At 40.8% G+C, this 19697-nt stretch overlaps 1 protein-coding gene across 20 annotated transcripts in view; it reads left to right on the top strand.

Annotated features, from left to right (window-relative positions):
* Window positions 1-19697, top strand: part of DLG2 (discs large MAGUK scaffold protein 2) — a 1022753-nt gene that overhangs the window by 365743 nt on the left and 637313 nt on the right. The window contains exon 1 of one of the 20 annotated variants that reach the window (XM_033052905.2): window positions 50-183. The exons of 16 other annotated variants lie outside the window; for them this stretch is intronic. Coding sequence is in view for 3 of the 4 variants with exons in the window: in XM_033052896.2 (XP_032908787.1) it covers window positions 11211-11312 (102 nt within the window). In the remaining variant the exon portion in view is untranslated. Of the gene's footprint in view, window positions 1-49; window positions 184-10967; window positions 11313-19697 lie in introns of those variants that run through there. 3 more of the 20 variants (XM_033052896.2, XM_033052899.2, XM_033052900.2) reach the window with 3 other exon arrangements.

The raw sequence follows: 19697 nt of genomic DNA on the forward strand, positions 1-19697 counted from the left end.
CTTTAAAAAGGGAGCTTGTCCAAGCTCTCCTCCTCCACTGGATCTAAGATGGATGCTCCTGCTGCAGCACAGCCTGTGAGCAGACTTTGCCCAGCCTGCTTTTTTTGTTTTTCCTGGAAGCTTGCTCCAGACAAGTCAGCTGCACTGCAGACTGAGCAGAAGCAGGAGGGTAGCTCTCCCCAGGTAAGCCCCAAAGCTGCTCATTCCCCACCTGGATGGGGCAGCACCAAGGATGCTGCCATCCTGAGAATTATGGTCCTCTCCGTCCGACTCTGGCTGACTCACAATAGCTCTCAGCCAGGCGAGAGTCAAACAGCTCTGGGCCTGGGCTCTCTTGCGCTCCTTTCCTGGCTGCCTGGTGTGACTGGTTTAGTTATGAGGAGGACAGGGAGGCTCCTGTTCCACAACCAAAGCTGAGCTTGTGCCTGTTCCTTTGTGTTAGCATCGCCTCTGTGGAGGCACTTCGGAATGACATGGGAGCTGCCTGCGGCACCAGGGTCTGGGGCCATGCTGTGCCTGCAGCAGCCCCTTCAGCAGCCCTTATGCTGGGTGAGGAGATGCTCTTCAGTCACCACACAGAGCTGGGGCTGGCTCAGGAGGGCTCTGCAGGCTCTCACAGGCCTGCAGTCACTGGGAGCAGTTTAAGCTCTGTTGGCTTCTTTCCCTCAGAAAAGCATTGATTTTCCACTAAGCTCCTCATCTTTGAGGCATTAAAAATATAATCTGTAGAGGACTGTGCACTGGGCCCTCCAATAACTCTTAACTTTGTTTTTATTTTTACCTTATTATTCCCATGGACTCTTTGGAGGACTCTGTAAAACATCATTTTAGGAAGGTCTTTCTCTTTCCCCAGGAATGGTAGAGCATTGGAGGTAGGAGACATTCCCAACCAACAAAGAGTTGGAGGTGTGCTTTTCCTTAATGTCTTCCATTTACACAACTGCTCCTTTTGGCCAACAGTGACAGACCCTGCTTGTACCCCCTAACCCCAGGGACAGAGAACACTTGGGCAGTTCTTTGAGGGTGAAAAGTCTCTGCCCTGGCTTTGAAAGGCAAAGGTGCTATACAGGGCCAGTGGTCAGTGCTGGCCAGGAAGGATTGTTGTCACTAGCCCTGTGCTTCTCCCTGGATGTGCCCCAGCACAGAGGGTCAAGCCAGAACAGTGAGCACCATGGGAGCTCTGACTGAGAGTGACTGGTCCAGAAGCTCCCATGAATTGATAGGATTCCCAGGCAGCCCAGAATTAAGCTCACTTCTCCTCCGTCTGTTTTTAGTAAGCCATGAGGCTTTACAGCTCGTATTTAAAGCCATAGCAATGGGCATCAGCCCATGGGGGCAGAGAGAAGCTGGTGACTATGCCACACACAAAGCAGCTTTCCCTGAGTAATCTTTTCTCCTGCTGTGAAAAACTGGTCAGGTTACGGAGAGAGACCCACAGGAACTGTTGAGAGAAGAAAAAGTCTTTCAGAAATGTTTTTCTTCAGCCACGTGGTACCTCTGTGTGGGTTGGAGTCAAGCTCTCCCTCCAAAAAGACAGTGGTGGACATTGATGTTTATTCCCTGGTTGACGGTGGCTGTTTCCCAGGTGTGGGATGGATATATTTAACAGAGGGAACTGCAGTCTCTATTCCCCTATTTACACCTAAGGGAATCCTGTGTGTCCACTGTGTCCAGAGGCAAGATCCATAGTCTGTTCTTAGTATGGTGAGGTTAGAAACAAACAGAGAGCCAAATTAGATATTGTCATACAGATATTTTTGCTACAATTTCAATGGAAGACTTGATACAGGATTTAGCTGTGATGACAATTGCACAATTTCTTATTTGTGAATTTTTCTTGGATTTGGGTTAGTGGGGTTTTTTGTTTTTTTTTTTTTTTTTCCATGGAATGAGAATTTCATAGCTGTAAAACCATTAAATGCTAAAAGCTATGAGGATAGTGGCATTTGCCAGAAATGAGAACAGAATTTCCTGTTACAAGAGTCTGAAGGAAATCACTGACAGTCTTCCTGACTGCTGAGAAAATGCTCACTTTTAATGGCAACTGGAAAGATGGACATATTTATATATAGAAGAAATTGGGGAAAAAATTTCAAACATCTTGTAATCAGAACTTCTTTCTCTATATGTCAGGGAGAATTTCTGAGGAAAATTTCACAGACAAACCTAAAGGTATTCCCCTGCTTCTAGCTCATGTGGTGACAGCCTGGATTCAACTCTAGCATGAAATGTATGTCTGCTTCTCCCAGCCAGGGTGCCTGCACCCTTAGCCAGAGAAAAATCTTGAAAACAATGAGGAGCAAGTAATGTAAGACTTAACAGCATAGGACTTAGATTTAGGCCTGGTCCACTTATTATTTATTTACTTATATATTTATGCCTGCAGTTATAGCTCAGTTGAATGATACTTTACAATTAGGATAACAGATTTTCTTTTAAAATGCTAGTAATGTGGAAAATTCACTTCTCCAAAGTGTCAAGTAGTCTGACCTTCTCATGAGTTCTGATGTATCATGGGTTTTATTTTTACTTCTGCTTTCATCAAGCACTTTTCCTTTATGCTTATTATTTCTCTCTGAATAGTAGTACCATATGACACAAGAAATAAAGGCTGGGTTCTGGTGGCTCCTTTCTGAGGTTGCCAGCAGCAGTCTGAAAGTCTCAGTACAAGAGATGGTTGTAGATGCATTGGTTTTCCACTAAAAGCCAGTTATGGGAGCCACATATGAAAATTAATCCAGGACTTTACAAAACACTTCCAGGTCAAGGTAATAGTAATGATTTCTAACTGGTGGGGGTAATTTTAATGGAGGAGGTGTTTGGGGGGTTATTAATTTGATTTTGATTTTGTGGGTTTTTTGTGGGTTTTTTTTTCCCTAACTTTAATTTAGATCATGAAAGGATTTCACAGATGACTATTAGACACTATATTCTTTACTTGCCATCAGCTGGGTACAGTATCTATCAACTTCCCATCTATGTGGGCCCTTAATGATCACCAACATTTTAATTCTGTGTCCAAAGGCAGTGAGGTCAAAGTAGTGTATATATCTCTTCAGAAACCAGGGTTACATTTCTTGAAAGTGGATTTCCCCTTTTGAAACTCTTTTTGGTGATGTAACACACTGTGCTGTAGCTAGTCTAAATCCCTGGAAGAATTGCTTCCAAGTACTTTTTTATTGAAGTCCATACACAGAGCACACCAGAAATTGTCAGAGGAATGGCATGTGTAAAGCTCAACATAAATAAATGGCCTGAAAGCAATAACATGAAGTACAAATATTAAGTGTTGCATGTAGAAAGGGATATCCAATTGCACGAATACCAAATGTGTATTGATTATTCAGGAAGCAGGGAAAGGTGGAATGGTGTAGAAATGAATTCCAGAGTGTCTCAGTGAAAAATGAAAGGCTGTTGCAAAGCTAATATAAAAAACTTGGACTATATTTTGAGAATTACTGTAAGTGAGAGATGGGTGAAATTATTCTGCAGAGCAGTGTGACCATTTGTATGCACACTTTGAGAGGGATGGGGAGATTTTAGAGGAAAACACCAAGGCCATGAAGGGTGTTATAGTGTATAATCTCTGATGAAGCTTGAAAGAATTAAGTAGAACAAGTTGGGATAATCAATGATCATCCTCCAATATAGAGATGCTGTTTTTATAAGAATGATTGAGATCTATTAAGCTACAACTTTTCATAATGGAAGAGAGACCAGTTAGTGAGGATGCACAACTCCTGGTGTCTAACTTGTTTATAAAGTCATGAGTGACATGGAGAGGATGAATAGAAATTAACTGCTGCTTGTTCCTTCCCTTGCAACATTTTGAGAAAGCTGATACAGATATGAGGGCCAAGATTCAGAATAAACAAAAAAGATTCAGAATTAGAAGGCCCGTAAAGCTTCTCATCAATGGGTGTTATGGTAGTAAATGGATTCAGGGGGAGGCAGGAAAACAAATGGAAAATTCCTACCAATTCCTACCTCTTACTGAGGGTCTTGCTCGCACAAGGATGTGCATGCAGAGCTGGTGACCACAAGGAGAGGACTGTGGCCAGCCTAATGCCGCCACTCAGTGCATAACACAAAGATGGGTGTGGTGCAATAACTTCAGTACACATTGATGCGCAGAGCTGGCCAGTTTAGTGCTAACAGCAGGATATCAACAAAAATTCCCTGTAGGCTAACCCCTCTTTTGTCCCAGTAGCCTGGGTGGATACTGCAGCTCTTAGTCCTTGAGAGTTCTAACATGTGGTGGCTAAACTGATCATTTCAAGCTCTTTTAGATGCATGTGTATTGCACTATAAACACTTGAAGGAATCACTAGGTCTACCTAGTGACATTAAAGTAAGGCATATGTTTTTTGAATATTATGTGTGCTTGTTTCCACTCTGTGCCAACAGGATCAGGCCTTTATTTCTCTCTGATTTGTTACAGAAAACCTTAAAAATGCATATACACGATATAAATAGGAATCTTCATATATAAGTAGAGCTGTTTTGTATCTGTTGAGGACTGGCAGCAATATGCTTGCTTTTTCTTTCAAGCTGATAGTTTATTTTTTCTCCCCTCATATTTTTGTTTGAAATTTATAACTGGCTGGAGAAGTTACTTAAAAAAATTATATGTAGTTGGTGACCGTGTAAATAATTTAACAGATCAAAATTATTTTTATAAATAATTCAGACAGTTTTTCACTAGTTACTAATGTATAACTAGGGGAATGTGGCACTTTAGAATATATAAACACTTATGAACATGAGTACTTTTTGTAAGAGTATTCCCATTAGTTTAAAAATCACTGTTATGGGATGGCATATGTAGAGATATAGGCATTTAATTGGAAGTAATTAATTCCATCTTCAGGTGGGGAGATTGAGTCATATCTTTTCCAAGCTACCTACCACACCTGAATTCTTGATGCATAAGTTTTTTTTCAGAGCATGCAATCTATCCTCTGCCTTTGTCTGCCTCCATGCTCAGATTGCAAGGTGCTTGAGGAGAACTTTCCATGTCCTTGTCATCTCTAGGTGAAGCAAACCAGCAGGGTCTGCTGTTGGCAGGAGCCAATTGGCAACTCATCCCTGTCTCCATAAGTGATTTGTGAAAATGAAATCAGTTGTCACAAGCCACTGTGTGAGATGGAGCAGCTGCTGCTCATGACAGTGGAATAAGGGGGTCTCAGCAGTGCCAATGACATCTCACAGATGTGGCAAATATGTCTCTACACATTTATCCCTGGAGCTCTCTGTTCCATCTCCACCCCAGCAGCCCTATTCATCTCCTGCTCATTGCAGGACCAGTCCATGCCTCATCTACTCCTTGAGCCTTTGGACATACAAAAAAAGTTGCCTTATTCCTGTTTCTAAAAGCGTGCATGAGAGTTCAGTCTTGTATCAACCTTGGAACCAGTTCAAGCACAGTTTTGCATGAGGTTTAGAAAATTAGCAGCTCTTGAGCTGGTATCTGGTGGCTGTGGGGTCTTTCCTGGGCAGACTTCAATGATACATGCTCACAGCCCAAAAGGTGGGACCATGTCCTGGAATGGAAGGGTGACTGGAAGGTTGAGGAAGGTGATTCTCCCCAGCTGCTCCACTGTGGTGAGATTCCCCCTGGAGTGCTGCATCCAGCTCTGGGATTCCCAGTGAAGGAAAGGCATGGACCTGCTGGAGCAAGTGCAAAAGTGATCAGAGGGCTGGGATGTCTCTCCTGTGAGGAACAGCTGAGAGTTTGGGTTGTTCAGCCTGGAGAAGAGAAGGCTCTGTGGAGACCTTCCTGCTGCTTTTCGGTACTTAAGGAGGCCTGTATGAAATATGGGAACAGGGATCTTCCCAGGTCCTGTTGTGTTAGAACAAGGGGTAATGGTTTGAAACGAAAGGAGACTATATTCAGACTAGATATAAAGATTTTTTTTTTCCCCAATGAGGATGGTGAAACACAGGCACAGGTTGCCCTGAGAGGTGGTGGATGTCCCATCCTTGGAAACATCCAGGGCCAGGTTGGACAGGGCTTTGAGCAACTTCATCTAGTTGAAAATGCTCCTGCTTGTTAAAGGAGAGTTGAACTACATGACCTTTAAAAGTTGCTTCCAAACCATTCTATGATTACTGTTCCAAAGGGAGATGGATTTTCAGGCAAACTAAACTCAGGATTCTGATATTCATCAATAGACAAAAATCAGCAAAATGAAGGCTTGACATCCCATTGTATACCCCAAAATGACTAGATCACAGAAAGTGTAGACATAGCTGAGGTTCTTGAAATCCCCTAAGTGCAGCCTCTCCAAAGACAGAACAGCTGTAAAAACTTTGGTTTAGACTAGAGGTGTGAGACTGTTTTGTTCTTAAGGAACATGTGAGACAGTTATGTGCAATCACTTCTATTTTGATGGGGCATCTTTCAAGTTTATTTTATTTTTATGTTCTCTGGTTCCCTTTGTACATGCTGCTTGTGGTGCAACAAGCCTTTTTGTTTTTTCTTTTATCTGATTCTTTGAGAAGACAACTTCTCTTTAATCACTGTCTGAACTAGGTTTAGTTTTTAAGAGGCTTGATTAGTATTCAGGGACTTCAGAGAGCAGCAGCAAAGAAGATGGTTTTGAATTTTAACACAAGATTAGAAGCAAGTCAATAATCATACACCTTGGCCAAGGGTTTATAGATCATCATGATCTTCTCATATCTAATGGATGTTGTAAGGGTTAGTGGAGTTTTTAATGGCATAGCAATGGAACAGAAGTTGAGTAGTGAAATCGGGAAAGGGGAAATGCATAAAGTACCATAATACCAAAACTTAAGCAGTCCTCTCAACAGAAACATCAGAGAATTAAAAAATCCTAAAATTGAACATCCTCAGCTAGTCAAAGGTAAATCAGTTCTTTGTGGCTCTCCATGTCTTTACTTTTTAACTTTTTAATTTTTTTGTTTTTTACTTCTATTGGCCTTCTTTTTTCTCATATGACATGTCAGGTGCAAAGCTAAGCATTGCTATTTGAAATAGCTTCAGTACAGAAGGAGATATATGCACATTAAGTGAGGAAACACCATGCAAACATGATCATAATGCTTCCTGAAATGCTACTCAGTAGTTCCAAGTTATTTCATCCATTTCCATGAAATGGTGCACTGTGAAAGGCAGACAGACATCTTTGGAAAACCTAGATCTGAATGGTTGGCAACTTCCAGAGGAGCTGGTAGAGCAGGAGAGGTCTTATCAGACCGTGGCTGTGAGCAAGTGGCTGGGTCAACACACTCAACCCCAAAAAGCGCTGGAGGGCTCAAAAAAACTGATCCATGGACTCTTCATAGAGTAACAACCACAATTTGTGTTCTTCTGAATATTCCATTAGCACAAAAATGTGGACATAGATTTGCCAGGATTCTTGCTCCTGCAGTATGACAGTGATTTAAATGTGTATGTGGGCAAGTGGCAATATACAGTAATTTCATAACTATAAGGTGCACCAGATTAGAAGGTGCACCTCTGGGAGTCGGAAGATTTCCCAACAAAGTAATGAATTAGTAACGGAATCCTGTGATCGTGGAGTTTACTGGCAAGTGCTCAATTTGCAAACATTTTTTACAGATTGGTGTAGCCTTTAAATGCAGCCCCAAGTGCCCTTCCCGTGTGCGGGGGCCTGGCACTCCTTCCTGCCCCCAGCTGGTGAGGCGGGGCTCGGGGCGGCCACGACTCAGGGCAGCCACAGCTCACGCCTCGGGGCCGCCCGCGGCTCAGGGTAGCGCGGGGCCACCCGCTCCCTCCCTCCCTCGCTTTGCAGCTCCTGCTGGCTGGGGGCTGCCTGTGGCTGCCCAGTCCCGCCCACCCTGCCCGGCTCCTGCCGGCTGCGGCTGCCCGCTCCCGCCCCCCCTCGTGGCTCAGCTCACGGCTCGCACTTCTGGGTTGGCAAATGTCACAGCTTTGTACATCATATAAGGTGCACTGGACTATAAGTTGCACTTCCAGGTTCGGACCAAAATTTAGTCAAAAGGGTGCGCCTTATAGTCGTGAAATTACTGTACTTGTGTGTATGATAAATGCTGTTGTAAAAAAAGAAAAGACAGAGAAGGATCTCTGAGCAAGTGTTTTCTTATAGCATTTTTCTGTATGTGATTATCACTTAATGGAAATAAATGTCTTGGCCAATTGTGATGCGAGTTATTATTCAAATCTGTCACTGGAATAAATCTTCCTTTTTCTGAGATTTTCCCAAATGGCTGTGTGTCAGGTAACTGTTTTTCACTTGAAAGCAATGATTACCTGAAGTGTGAAGGGATGAATTTCGTGCCTTGCAATATACTTGGATGCTTACTGTTTGGTGCATCTTAACACTGAAATGAAATCACAGGTGAAACCTGTTCTGGTTGAAGATCTGCAATAGTGGCAGGGGCTAGGGAAGAAACGGTAATTTTAATGAACAGATAATATGTCTTCTCTTTTGAAAGCATGAGCCAGCTGAATCCAAGATCCAAATGGTCCAAGAGACTAACTGGCTGATTGTCTTTCCCTTTTTTGAGATTGGAATTTGAAAATAAATGCAGGTGATTTGAATTGGGCCATATGCATATTAATCAGAAATCACATGTGTGATTGAGTTCAGTTTTCAATCAGGACATCGTGTTTAAAACATTGAAAAGTACAGATGTGATGGATCCTTCTCTTAGAAATGCTAATGATTGGTACAGATTGGGAGTTACTGATCACTGAAATCTCTAAGATGGGTGGCTATTAAAAGGGCCAAAATAGTTTAATAGCATGGTTTTCTGGCATTTTATAGTAGTGTCCTAAAAATACTGCCATGCCACCCCCATCCCAAATTAATGCTTCTAAGGCCAGTGATGAAGTGTGCTCACACCTTAAGGTAGCACTGTGATTCATGTTTTAATGATAGTGGCTGCTGGCTGTAACTATGGAATGTATTGTCATGGAAACTACGCTTTTCTATATTTACACCAGTGCTGGTTATGCGAGAGACAGTGCTTGAAAGAAAAATCTGTATAATATATAGCTTAATAACAAGACAGGCAAGCTAGGAATAAACAGATCAAAGATTCAGCAGTGTTGCAGCTGATGTTTGTCACCACAGTACTTTTCTAAACAAGTTCAGTCACTGTTCTAGAGAAGTGCTGCTGCGATGTCACTTTGGACTCATGGGTCACACAAACTTAGGTTATTGAACAGCGACTGAAGGGCATCCATGCAGTGAACTCCCATGGCACATGGGCTCATGTCCAGGCTGGTTGGGAGAAAAGTGAGAGCTGAGTGAATTGAGGACAACGGTCTCTAAGAGCTTGTTAATTGAAAAAATCTTTGGAAATGGAGCTGAGTTGTAGCTCTGACTGTGGAGCAGCTCTGTCTGCTACTTCCATCTAGAAACTGCTGTAATTTTACTGGGCTCTTGTGAGTGCTAAGTTCAAAAAAAGAGTGAGAAACAATCAGAAAACATTATTCCAAGCTGAAATGTAACTGCACAGCAAAATTGGATAAAGTTACTGTATTGTGCAAGAGTAGTAACAAAGATGTTTAAGAGATTTACTCTTTTATGGCTTGGAACTTTGCAAAGCAAGGGTAAGTTATACTGAAGAAATGCTACTTGAAGTATGCAACACACATACACATAGCTATACTTACATAAACACAAAATCTTAGTAAAAGAGATTGCCTAAGTTAGGGTCTGCAATCTCAGGCAGCTTTTAAAAAAATCCTGTGCTATTCATCCTCTGTGCTGCTTGATCTGGCTTCACACTGGGACCTCCATTTGCCATTTTCTCTATTTTGTTGTATAACAAATTTCTACTTTGGGTTTATTACAGAAAACTGTTTCAGTTGTGACTTAAGAACTCACTTGTGATTGCCAGGGAGACAAGCTGCTCTCATTTCTTTAGGAAGAGTTTCTAATTTGATGGGCAGAGCTTAGTGAGTCACAGAAAAGCAGGGTCAGGGCACTGTGAAACAACTACTTGGTTTACTTTGCTATCACCTGAAATCACTAAGGACATCATTTTACTTTCCATATCATGGTCTTTTCATTTTGTATTTGCATCTTCTATGACCAAACCTAAACCTGGAGGATGCATTAATCCAACTTCTGATATAAATAATCCTCTTAAAAAGCACAGCTAGTGGTTTGCTCATCCAAGTGCTTTATTATGCATTTTCAGCTGGTGTTCCTTTAAGTGAAGGAGCAGCGATAGCTGTAACAGAACCAAACCAGCATTATGCTCCCAAACTTCTTTAATTATTGTTTTTCTGGTTTACAGCAAGATGTTTTCAGGTTGCAGGATAGCAGTACTAGCTGGAGTCAGTAGTTACATTGCCTCCAAAGCAGAATTTAAAGAGGCTTGATGTTTTAGCTTCATGCTGGTGCATTTTCCATGTAACTTCATATCTTTATTCAGTGTCTCCTGCAATCCTTCAACCTGTCTATTTGTAAATTTGTGCCTGGAGAAAGCTCCCATGTGGCAAGCCAGGATTGGATAAATGTTGCTTGTATTTCTCTTATTACAAACTCCCAGCATCTGTGATTTTCAGCTCTGAGTACAGTTTGTTTCCTGCTGAGATTCATCTATTTGGGGAAAGCAAAGGTCATCGCTTCTCCGGAGTTGCGACTGATTTGATTCTTTTTCACGGGGAGGCGCTGGGAAGGGAATCCTTACTGGAATGCATATTGATAAAGGCTGAGGATCCTGGCTTCTTAGATAAGTCATTTTTTTTCCTCTTCTCTCCACACTATGACTATGTATTGCAGCAACTCACTGGCTTTTTACCAAATCAGGAGCTGCAGTATTTTTCTTCCGATGGAATAATTTCAGCCCACTTCAGCTAGCATGACAATCTTATGTGATTGTTATGAGTAGGCGTTTACATCCTTTTACATGCTAATACTGCCACACCTGCTAGTCCCCCTCATTTCCATTTCTCTCTCTTTTTTTTCTCCCCCCCCCCCCCCCCCCCGCTTTTTTTTTTCCCGATGTAAAAACTAATTTCCCAGAGGAAGGGAAATCCTGAGATCCGTGATCATTGTTGCATCGTTGATTCACCAACAAAGAAGGGGATGGCTGAATGGGACCCAGGTAGAGATTCAAGCAGGCTGCTTCTGACCAGCAAGAGGAAAGCTAGCTGTTGAGCAGCATATGTTGCCACTCCATGTGCTGTGTTAGCTACTTGTTTTCAGCCTTCAGTAGGCTGCCACTACTGCAGCACTAAAGGAATGTGCCCTATTGTTAAAAATCCTGACTGCTTTACACCAATGATTTGCCACTGCAAAGTTGCATGCACCAACAACACTTTATCGTTGATGTTTGGATGCAAGGTAGGATGTGGTTAATGTATTTAAATGCATGCTGTAACTCCTTTGGATATCTGTGCTGTTTAATTTCGTGTCTGGCTAGAGATTTCAGTGCAAATTGCAAGCCGTTGGCTGTAAATTAGGGCTTACAGTTGGCATGTTTTAAACGTTAGAGAAAAAAGATTCAGAAGTAAAGCGTTCTTATTTCCCAGGGTTATATGAGTAGAGATTTACACAGGAGAATTACGGATTATGAAGCATTTGTTTTAGAGTTGATTGTATACTTAGCCAACAACGCTAAGATTGCTAAACCACTACTCTGCTATTTGCCTGGCTTTATTGATTTGGATGTGTATACTGTTATTACAGAAACACAATCCTGCAAGACTGAATGTATTTTTTTCCATTTATATTGCTGGCATGGTTTTTAACCAGAAGAGCAATACAGAGCAGCCTTGCACTTCTCTGTAAGAAGGAATAAAGTAAGCTCCAGATCCCGTTTTTAGGTCTAGAGATCTAAGTGTTTTCCTCTATGGACTGGACAATCATTTAATTTTCCATTTAAATTTAAATCATAAGGTGGCGCAGTTAGCCAGAGAAGTTTTTTTCCTGGCTGTCTAATGCAACCCCATCCCAAATTTTTAACAGTGGTGTTGGATTGGACTATATTTTCCCCCATGTACATCCTGGCTTGAGGTTTGAGTATAACTGATGTTTGTTATTTTACTGAAATAATTCTGAACTGATGGCATGTTTTTAAAACTTACTGTCTTTGGGGAAAAAGTTTGGTTCTTTGATCACTGGGTCAATCATAATGATTTTACAAGGGGGTTACATATTGTGTCCCATTCCTTTTCCTTGCTCTCCTTAAATACTAGATGATATTAAAACTGTTCTTTGCCTAAACAGAGTAGGAAATGAGCTGCTATATAAAAAAAATAGTCAGTAATTACTTTAAATCATTAACTTCATACTTGAACTTTACTAATCCTCAAAAATAACTAAGCTGCAAAAATTCTAGTTATACAGTCCACAAACTAGGGAACATAGTATGCTTTGTGAGTTCCTGTGTGACAGAGTAGCATAAATAAAATGAAAAGACTTTATGGAATAGGTTGTAGATGACCCAATGCTACCTAAATGTATATCAGCTAGAAGTTAATGACAGCTCGTGTAATGCTTCATATAATACCCTAACTCAAACTTGGTTGTAATCAAACAAAAATTATTTGTGTACCTTCTGCTTTTCCACTAACTATGGCCTGCCTATGTATCTAGTTACTTGAGGCTCTCTTGAACTAAAGTTTCTTGTTTCTTTCCTTCTGTTTTAAATAGGCAAAATTATGTTCTATTAGTGAAAGGGTTATAATTTAATTGCTGTGTCATGATGCCACTAGTGATATAAATAGCATTAAGAGTTTGTCAGATCAGAAACTTTTTTAATTGGCATTTTTTAATAAGAAAAAAAAAATTTACTTTAAATTTCAAACCTTAAGTCCTCTTGTTTTCAAATGTTAAATTAGGGGAATTGTTAGTCAGGGGAAATTAAACGCAAGCCACCCTTCTACAAAGGTAGGCCAGTGGCCTAGGGACTAGTATCCAATTTGTATTCCTGCCTGTAAGCATGATTTTCAAAGGATATTCTTTGAAGCACTTAAGTTCTTTCAAGATTTTCAGATCCTGTTGGGAGGAAGCAAGAGAATAAAAAGCCATAAATTTAAAACTTTTTTTTTTTCCTCATCTTTCTTTAGTGCTTCAGGCTCATTACATTAGTCACTGTCAATGTTTTATCTTGTGGTGGTATATGAACTACCAAATTCTCAAATGAAAAGTGGATGTGTGGGATAGTGATCATTTTCAGAGAGATGAGAAGGAGCACAAGTGAACTTATTTATCTTGCGCTGGTTCAACATGTGTCAAATTAGTACGCTTTGATACCACCATCAAGCATGCATGAGTTACACTGATAAATGTACAGAAATCACCTCACTTCAAATACCTTTTTCTCATTTTGTTTGTTCTGTAGCTTATATATGAATTCATTACTTTTTGCTCTGGCTGTACAGGGTTGTATTTTCAGATTTATGGGTGCAGATCCATTGTTAACAACAAAGAAGTGTGAAAAAGAAGACTGTTTCTTTTTAAGAGATGCTTTAGTCATATGGCATGAAGTCATGGATCTAAGCATGCTCATAATATTATGACTTCTAGAATCATGTGGTTCTTGAACTCAGGAAAGAGTGCAATATCCTGAAATGACACTTTATATTCTGGGTGACAGAGGAGAAAATAGGTCCTCAGAATATAAAATCTAGTTAGTGGAATAGACAACAGAGGAATTCAAAGTACAGGCAAATATTTCCAAGTGCTAAAACATTATTAGCTGACTCCTTTCAAAAGGACTGGGCAAGTTGCAGTGTTGCTTACACTCTTGATTTACAGTTTTTAATTTTGTTACATACAGACTTTTTCCTATGGTCAGAGAAGTGAGTGAGAGAAATGTGCCACCTCAGAATCATCACACCCATTTTTATTGGTTCTTCATGCAGTAGTTTTACTGTCTTCTCATTCCTAGTAGATGGTGCCAGGGTGGTGGGGCAGGAAGAGGGTGCACAACTTACCATATGTTGCAAAGAAGGTCAGTAGAGGAGCTCTCACTGTGCCTGTGGGAAGCTTTACTAGTCAGCTTGATTTCCTGGATTTTGATAGTTGTCTTTGTCCTGGACCTTTCCTTTCAATGATGTCCAATTTTGTGATCCTTGACTCTGAAACTGCAAAGAATTCAGAGCAGTTTAATTTGAAAGACAGATCAGCATCTACCTGAATTGTCATGGTCACACTTTAAATCATGGCCCTCAGGTGCCAGGAGGTGCTGTGCAGAACTGTCTTGTGCATAATCCTGCAGGGTTTGCACATGACTGTCTGTCTCTCTTCTGAGTCCATGAGAAGCTCCACAGCTACTGGACACATTCATATCCACAGATTGAAGGCAGGGTTGTGTGTAAGACAGACCCATGATCATGGGAGGAGTGCACAGGCAGATATCAGATTCTCACTGAAGATGCTGAAACTTGAATGCAGGCTAAAATGCCAGTATGTGCTTACTCACTTTGCTGAATTGTTTGTTCAGTATTGCAGGAGAGTTATCTCTTGGCTCTTAATATCCTGTTCATTTTGCTCTTATTAAGAGTGCTGGGAAGGGATTTCAGACTGACATGTTTCTTAAATTATATTTCAGCCACAGTTCTGACTCTCAGATGGAAGTGTTATTCTGCCTTACCTCCTTTGCTTCTATTTATTGAAAATAGATATTGAGGAGACTCCATTGACTTTTCTGTTTGTTGACCTTGACCAGCTATTTTGATTAATCCTACTTTCCTTTTGATTTAGGTTTATTTTTATATCTGTCCTAGCATAATTTAATTTCTTTTTAAAGGGATAAGATATACTTACCTCTCTTCCCTGTCTCCTTTCTTTCCTCCTAGCACACTTATCACAACCAGTCCTCCAGCAAAATAGCTGGTTTTGGTAGGGTTTTTTTCCTACTATTTCTCAGTTTTATCTGAAACATCCAAATAGTGACATATTCCACTATCCAAGGTGAGGATGCAAGTAAACAGACTTCTTTTTTCAGCTGCCAAATCTCCTATGTTATGAAAAATTTTTGGAATGCAGAAGATTTTATTATTGAAACAAACAGTAAATGGTATTACTGATCTTGACATTTGTATTTATTTTTTTGTCATTATCAGGCTATTAGAAAGCTAGTCGTTTTCTGTACTGGTATTATCAGTCTCTTGAACGAGCCCTGGTATCTGTCTTAGTTCTTAATTGAAAATATTCTTTCTATTGTCATAATCTAGACCTGGCAACTGTAAGAAGCAGAAGTTTGGCATGACAGGAAAGTACTTCTCCAGCTTGGTATGATACACAATAGTCCTGCTCAAGGCCTTGCATGCTTTAACTTTGTGATGTACCCCCATGAACTCAAGTGCAATGGATGCAACTACATAGAACACTTATTCAAATTCCAGATGATATTTTTTACAATAATCTCCCAGTCCTGCCCATGTATCCTGATTTTTTTGCATCACAGAGTAGACTTGCAGTGTGGAAACAGAATGCCTTTTTGATGAAACTATGCATTAGGATTCACTCCAGAAACACACCAAGTATTCTGCAAAATCTTGTAGATGTTCTGCTTATAAAAGCAGATTAACACTATTTCAAAGGAAAATCCAAAACGAAGGTGTGATGCTGTGATTGAGCCCTTCTTACCAGCTCTTCGTTCTGTGGCTCTATTTGTGCTGATGTGTATCTTACCTCTGACTTCACTGACATATTTAATTTCTGATTTTTGGGGGGCCAGAACTGGAGAGATGTAAAAATACAGTATATCCATGGTCATGCTGAGTTCTGTGATCCATCTGTACAGACTGGTGTATTGTATAGGGTTCCAGAACCCTCTGAAAGAGTTTGCTGCCTATTCATGGACAATCAGCAGAGTAAGTCAGCTGGAACATTGCTGCCACTTGCTATGCATAACATTGACAGTGGCTCTGAGAAACCTACTTCCACATATAATTCTTGTTAGGCTACTGTGGTGTTTAAATAAAAGTGCTCAGTAATAGAAGGAGCTGCAGAAGAGATGCAGCATTGCCATTGGCAAAAGGCTCTGAGTGTGATCACTGGAGTCAGAGGATTTGTGCATTAGTGCACAATGCTCAAGGCAGGGAGAGTTTTCTTCTCTGACATCACATTTATGCAGGCTGGACATGGGATGTAAGCCCAGGCCAGCTTACCTGGCTGTATCTTTTTATTTCTGTCAGGCATTCACTGACCCCTTGCGCTTCAACATTTCCGGCTGAGGAAGTGATAGCTCTCAAGCAGTTCCCACCCATCATCAGTGACTGTGGGCAAAGAACTACACATTTTACTCAAAGGTCCCCAGTCTGAAATCTTCTGAGTATCAAGTATCAGTTTATGAGGCTGTGGGACCCTGTCAGGAACTCCTTCCAGTATTAAAAAATGTATAAAGTGGATCCTTCTCTTCAGAACTTCTTGTTCCCCACCACTGAGAAGCACTGAGAGGATCTCTGATACCAGAGTAGACTGACTTTGTAAATTATCTTGAATTTCTTATCTTGAACTCAGCGTGGGTGCTGCAGAAATTGATATTACAGGAGAAAGAGGGTAGCAGAAGCCTAAGGAGAGGTAGGAGGCAGCAGAGGAAGGTTGAGGTAGGGCAGGTGGAAAAAAAGATAGGAGGAAAGATGATGTAACTTAGGGGTAGGATGAGAAGGCAGTGGTCTGGGCAAGGGTCCTGAGGTGGCAAGTTGAAAAGGAAACTGTTGAGGTCTGGCTTGATTGTAAATGGTAAAAAAGTTATATTAAGAATCTTCTGAAATTTTGGGCCCATGCCCTTACACAGGAGTTACTGGATCACTGGTTAGGGAATGCAAACAAGTGTTACCATTTTCTCTTTTTTGGAGTGAGTTAATTTGCCAGCTGTCACCCACTGGCACTGGCCAACAGCTGGCAGGGAAATGCTGAAGTATTTTTCAAAAAGCTTTAAGATCAGGTGTTAAAAATATTTGTTTGTATAAGAGTACTATGTCTCACTTTCTGCCACTGTCCTGCCCACAAGCTCCCTGTACACTGTGACAGAGATGGGCTGGTAGCGGGAGATTCCCTGAGGCAGTTTAAATTAAGAAAAAAATGCTCAAAGTGGTGCTTTTTAAAATTTTTAATTAAGGTGTCTTGGTTTGGTTTTCAGAAGTTTTATAAACTGAAAGAAAGTTCTGTTGAAGGCAAGATCCTCAATCCCTACATAATTTTGAATCAGTGGCTTTTTTTCTCCCCCACATTTTACCAAAATATCTTCTTTTAGCTGCTGCCAGCAGCTGGGCACTGGAGTAGACGGCTTACAGTGCTTGCTGTCACAGAATCATAGGATGGTTTCTGTTGGAAGGAGCCTTAAAGTATCACCTAGCCCCAGGCCCATCTTGTTGTTGTGCTTCTGTCATTACAAGAACATTCTCTGGTAGTGGAACAATGGAGTCTGATATTCACCACTCCAAATTGCAATTCACCTGGAGCTAAAGGTCACAGTGCATGCCCTCTGTACTGTACCTTTGAACACACAGCCATGGTGGGAAATGGGTTTCTCTTTTGAGCCAGCAATAAAGAAGAGCTCATTGTTGTGATTCATAAGTACTGCAATAAAGTTTACCTATGGAAAAAGTAGGGCAATAGGGACATAACTAAAGGTTACTGAATATTTTGAAGGAGAAGTTCAGAGTTTCCTCAGGCACTTAAATTTTTAAATATATTTTTACTTTAAATTATACATAATAATTACATAAAATGAGGCACTTTCAAATAGAAATGACTTGATGCTCAGCTACATGAGCTGCTTGATTTTGCAAACTAATTATTGACTAAGAGAGGGATATATATAGACATTCATCTTAGCTGTAAGAGATGTCACAGAGAATGGTGATAAAGAAGTGTTATATAAATATATTTAAGTGATAATAGCAATAGAACTGAAAACTGTCACTGAACAGTTCTGATTTTTGAAAAGAAGTTTTTATGCTTCCAGTGTAGCTGTCAGAAATATTCTTATTATTAATATGTATATTTATTGCTTTCACTTTTCTGATTGGGCTTCCTTCAGCTTTAAGCATTTGCAATAGTATTAATAAATATGAAGGACAGGATTTTTTAAGAAAGACTAGCTGCAGGTTGTGCTGAATGTAATGGAAACCTCAATGAGAGGAAAGATTACTGATGGGAATTCCTCTGACTCCCTGTAGAAGTTAATGATCTATAATCCCGGGAGAGATGGCACAGAATGATCTGGTGAAGTATTAAGGCAGTTTGAGCTATTCTTTTGACTCACTTGGTTCTTGACTGTATTGAGAGTATCATTGGGAAGTAAAAATCTTCTCCCAACTTCAATTTGCACCCATTAGCTACTCAAATGATCCCTACCAAGCCAGAAAAGCAGATTTTCTGGGTCAGTGACTCTCAGTAAAGTTTTCCTTAAACTGACATTTCACAAACCTTGATTCTAAGAATCCTGACAGACCTTTTTGGGGAGATTTCCTTTAGGAGATTCTGACAGCTGCTTAGCGTAATTAAGATGAAATATGCTAAATATGAATGTTCAGAAAGTTGTAAGGTGCTGTCAGCACCAAAGTCCACACAGTGAATCACCTGGAGGCTCTGTAGATGTGTCTGATGTGACAAAAATCCTGTGCCAAGACATAGTTGCCTGAGAAGGAATGTAGACACATCATTTATTTGTGGGATGGGAGCTCATCCCTTATGGAAGCAGGTCTGTAACTTCAGGCCTTGGACCAGCTGCAAATATTTAGAATATACCTATATTAGGAGGACTAATGATTACACTCAAGTACTCAATTCCTGACATTACATATTGAAAATTGTTAGATTTTTTTTTCCCCTTGGCTGAATTTTGTGATGGTCCCAAGCCCTTTCAAGACAATTTGTAGATGGGGCTTGAAGGATTGTTCACTCCAGGAGCTTCTTCCAAGAGGGAGTATGGATGAAACTGCATCAGGGAAGATTACTTGCAGCCTACAGCCAAACCTCTTTCCTCTGTCTTCAACACCTGCTACCCCTTTGTCTGCCCTTTGTCTTTGGTGATATTTGGGAGCATGAAACACATCTCGGATTTGTTCATTAGAGCTACTGCTTTAATAGCAACATGGTTGTGGAGCTCTTCCAACCACGTGGCCTGAGAACCAAGGTTCATGCTGACAGGCAGATGGGTGTAGCATAGTTCACGTAGCTTAAGGTCTCAATCATGATTCCACCACTCTGATTGCAAAATGTAACTAACAGGTCAAAGTTAATCTAACCATAACATCTCTGTCAGGCTGGATTCATCTGGACCTGTGCCCAGCACACATGTGACAGTCCACCTGAAATATACCTGGGTTAGAGGTCCAAACCCAAAACTGTGAGCCACTTGTGCTGAGCTCAGAGACCCTGTGGCAAGCACAGACAGGTGCTCCACCCTCAGACACTTCCCATCCTAGCTACTTAACCTTTACCAGCCACAGGTGCTTCGAGTAAGTGAGGAGTTTAAATTCAGAGAATTAAAAGGTTTCATAGATGAAAAGGCATTTAAATGAGTGATGCACACTTGCCTATCACCTTCTAAGGCTGACAACAATGCCCTGTGAACAGTATGTTATTAAACTCTGTTAGTCCTGGCCCTTACCCTATTTATCAGAGGTATTTTCAGCTGCCAGTGAGATGACTTGAACTTTGTATGCATCCCAGGGAAATTCCAGTCTGTATAAAACATAGTTCCATAACAGGATAGTCACCTCCATAAAGCATTGAGAAAAGAGCCTGTGCCAGAGAGTGTTCTGT

Source organism: Catharus ustulatus, chromosome 2 (assembly GCF_009819885.2).
Source record: "Catharus ustulatus isolate bCatUst1 chromosome 2, bCatUst1.pri.v2, whole genome shotgun sequence".
Lineage (NCBI taxonomy): Eukaryota > Metazoa > Chordata > Aves > Passeriformes > Turdidae > Catharus > Catharus ustulatus.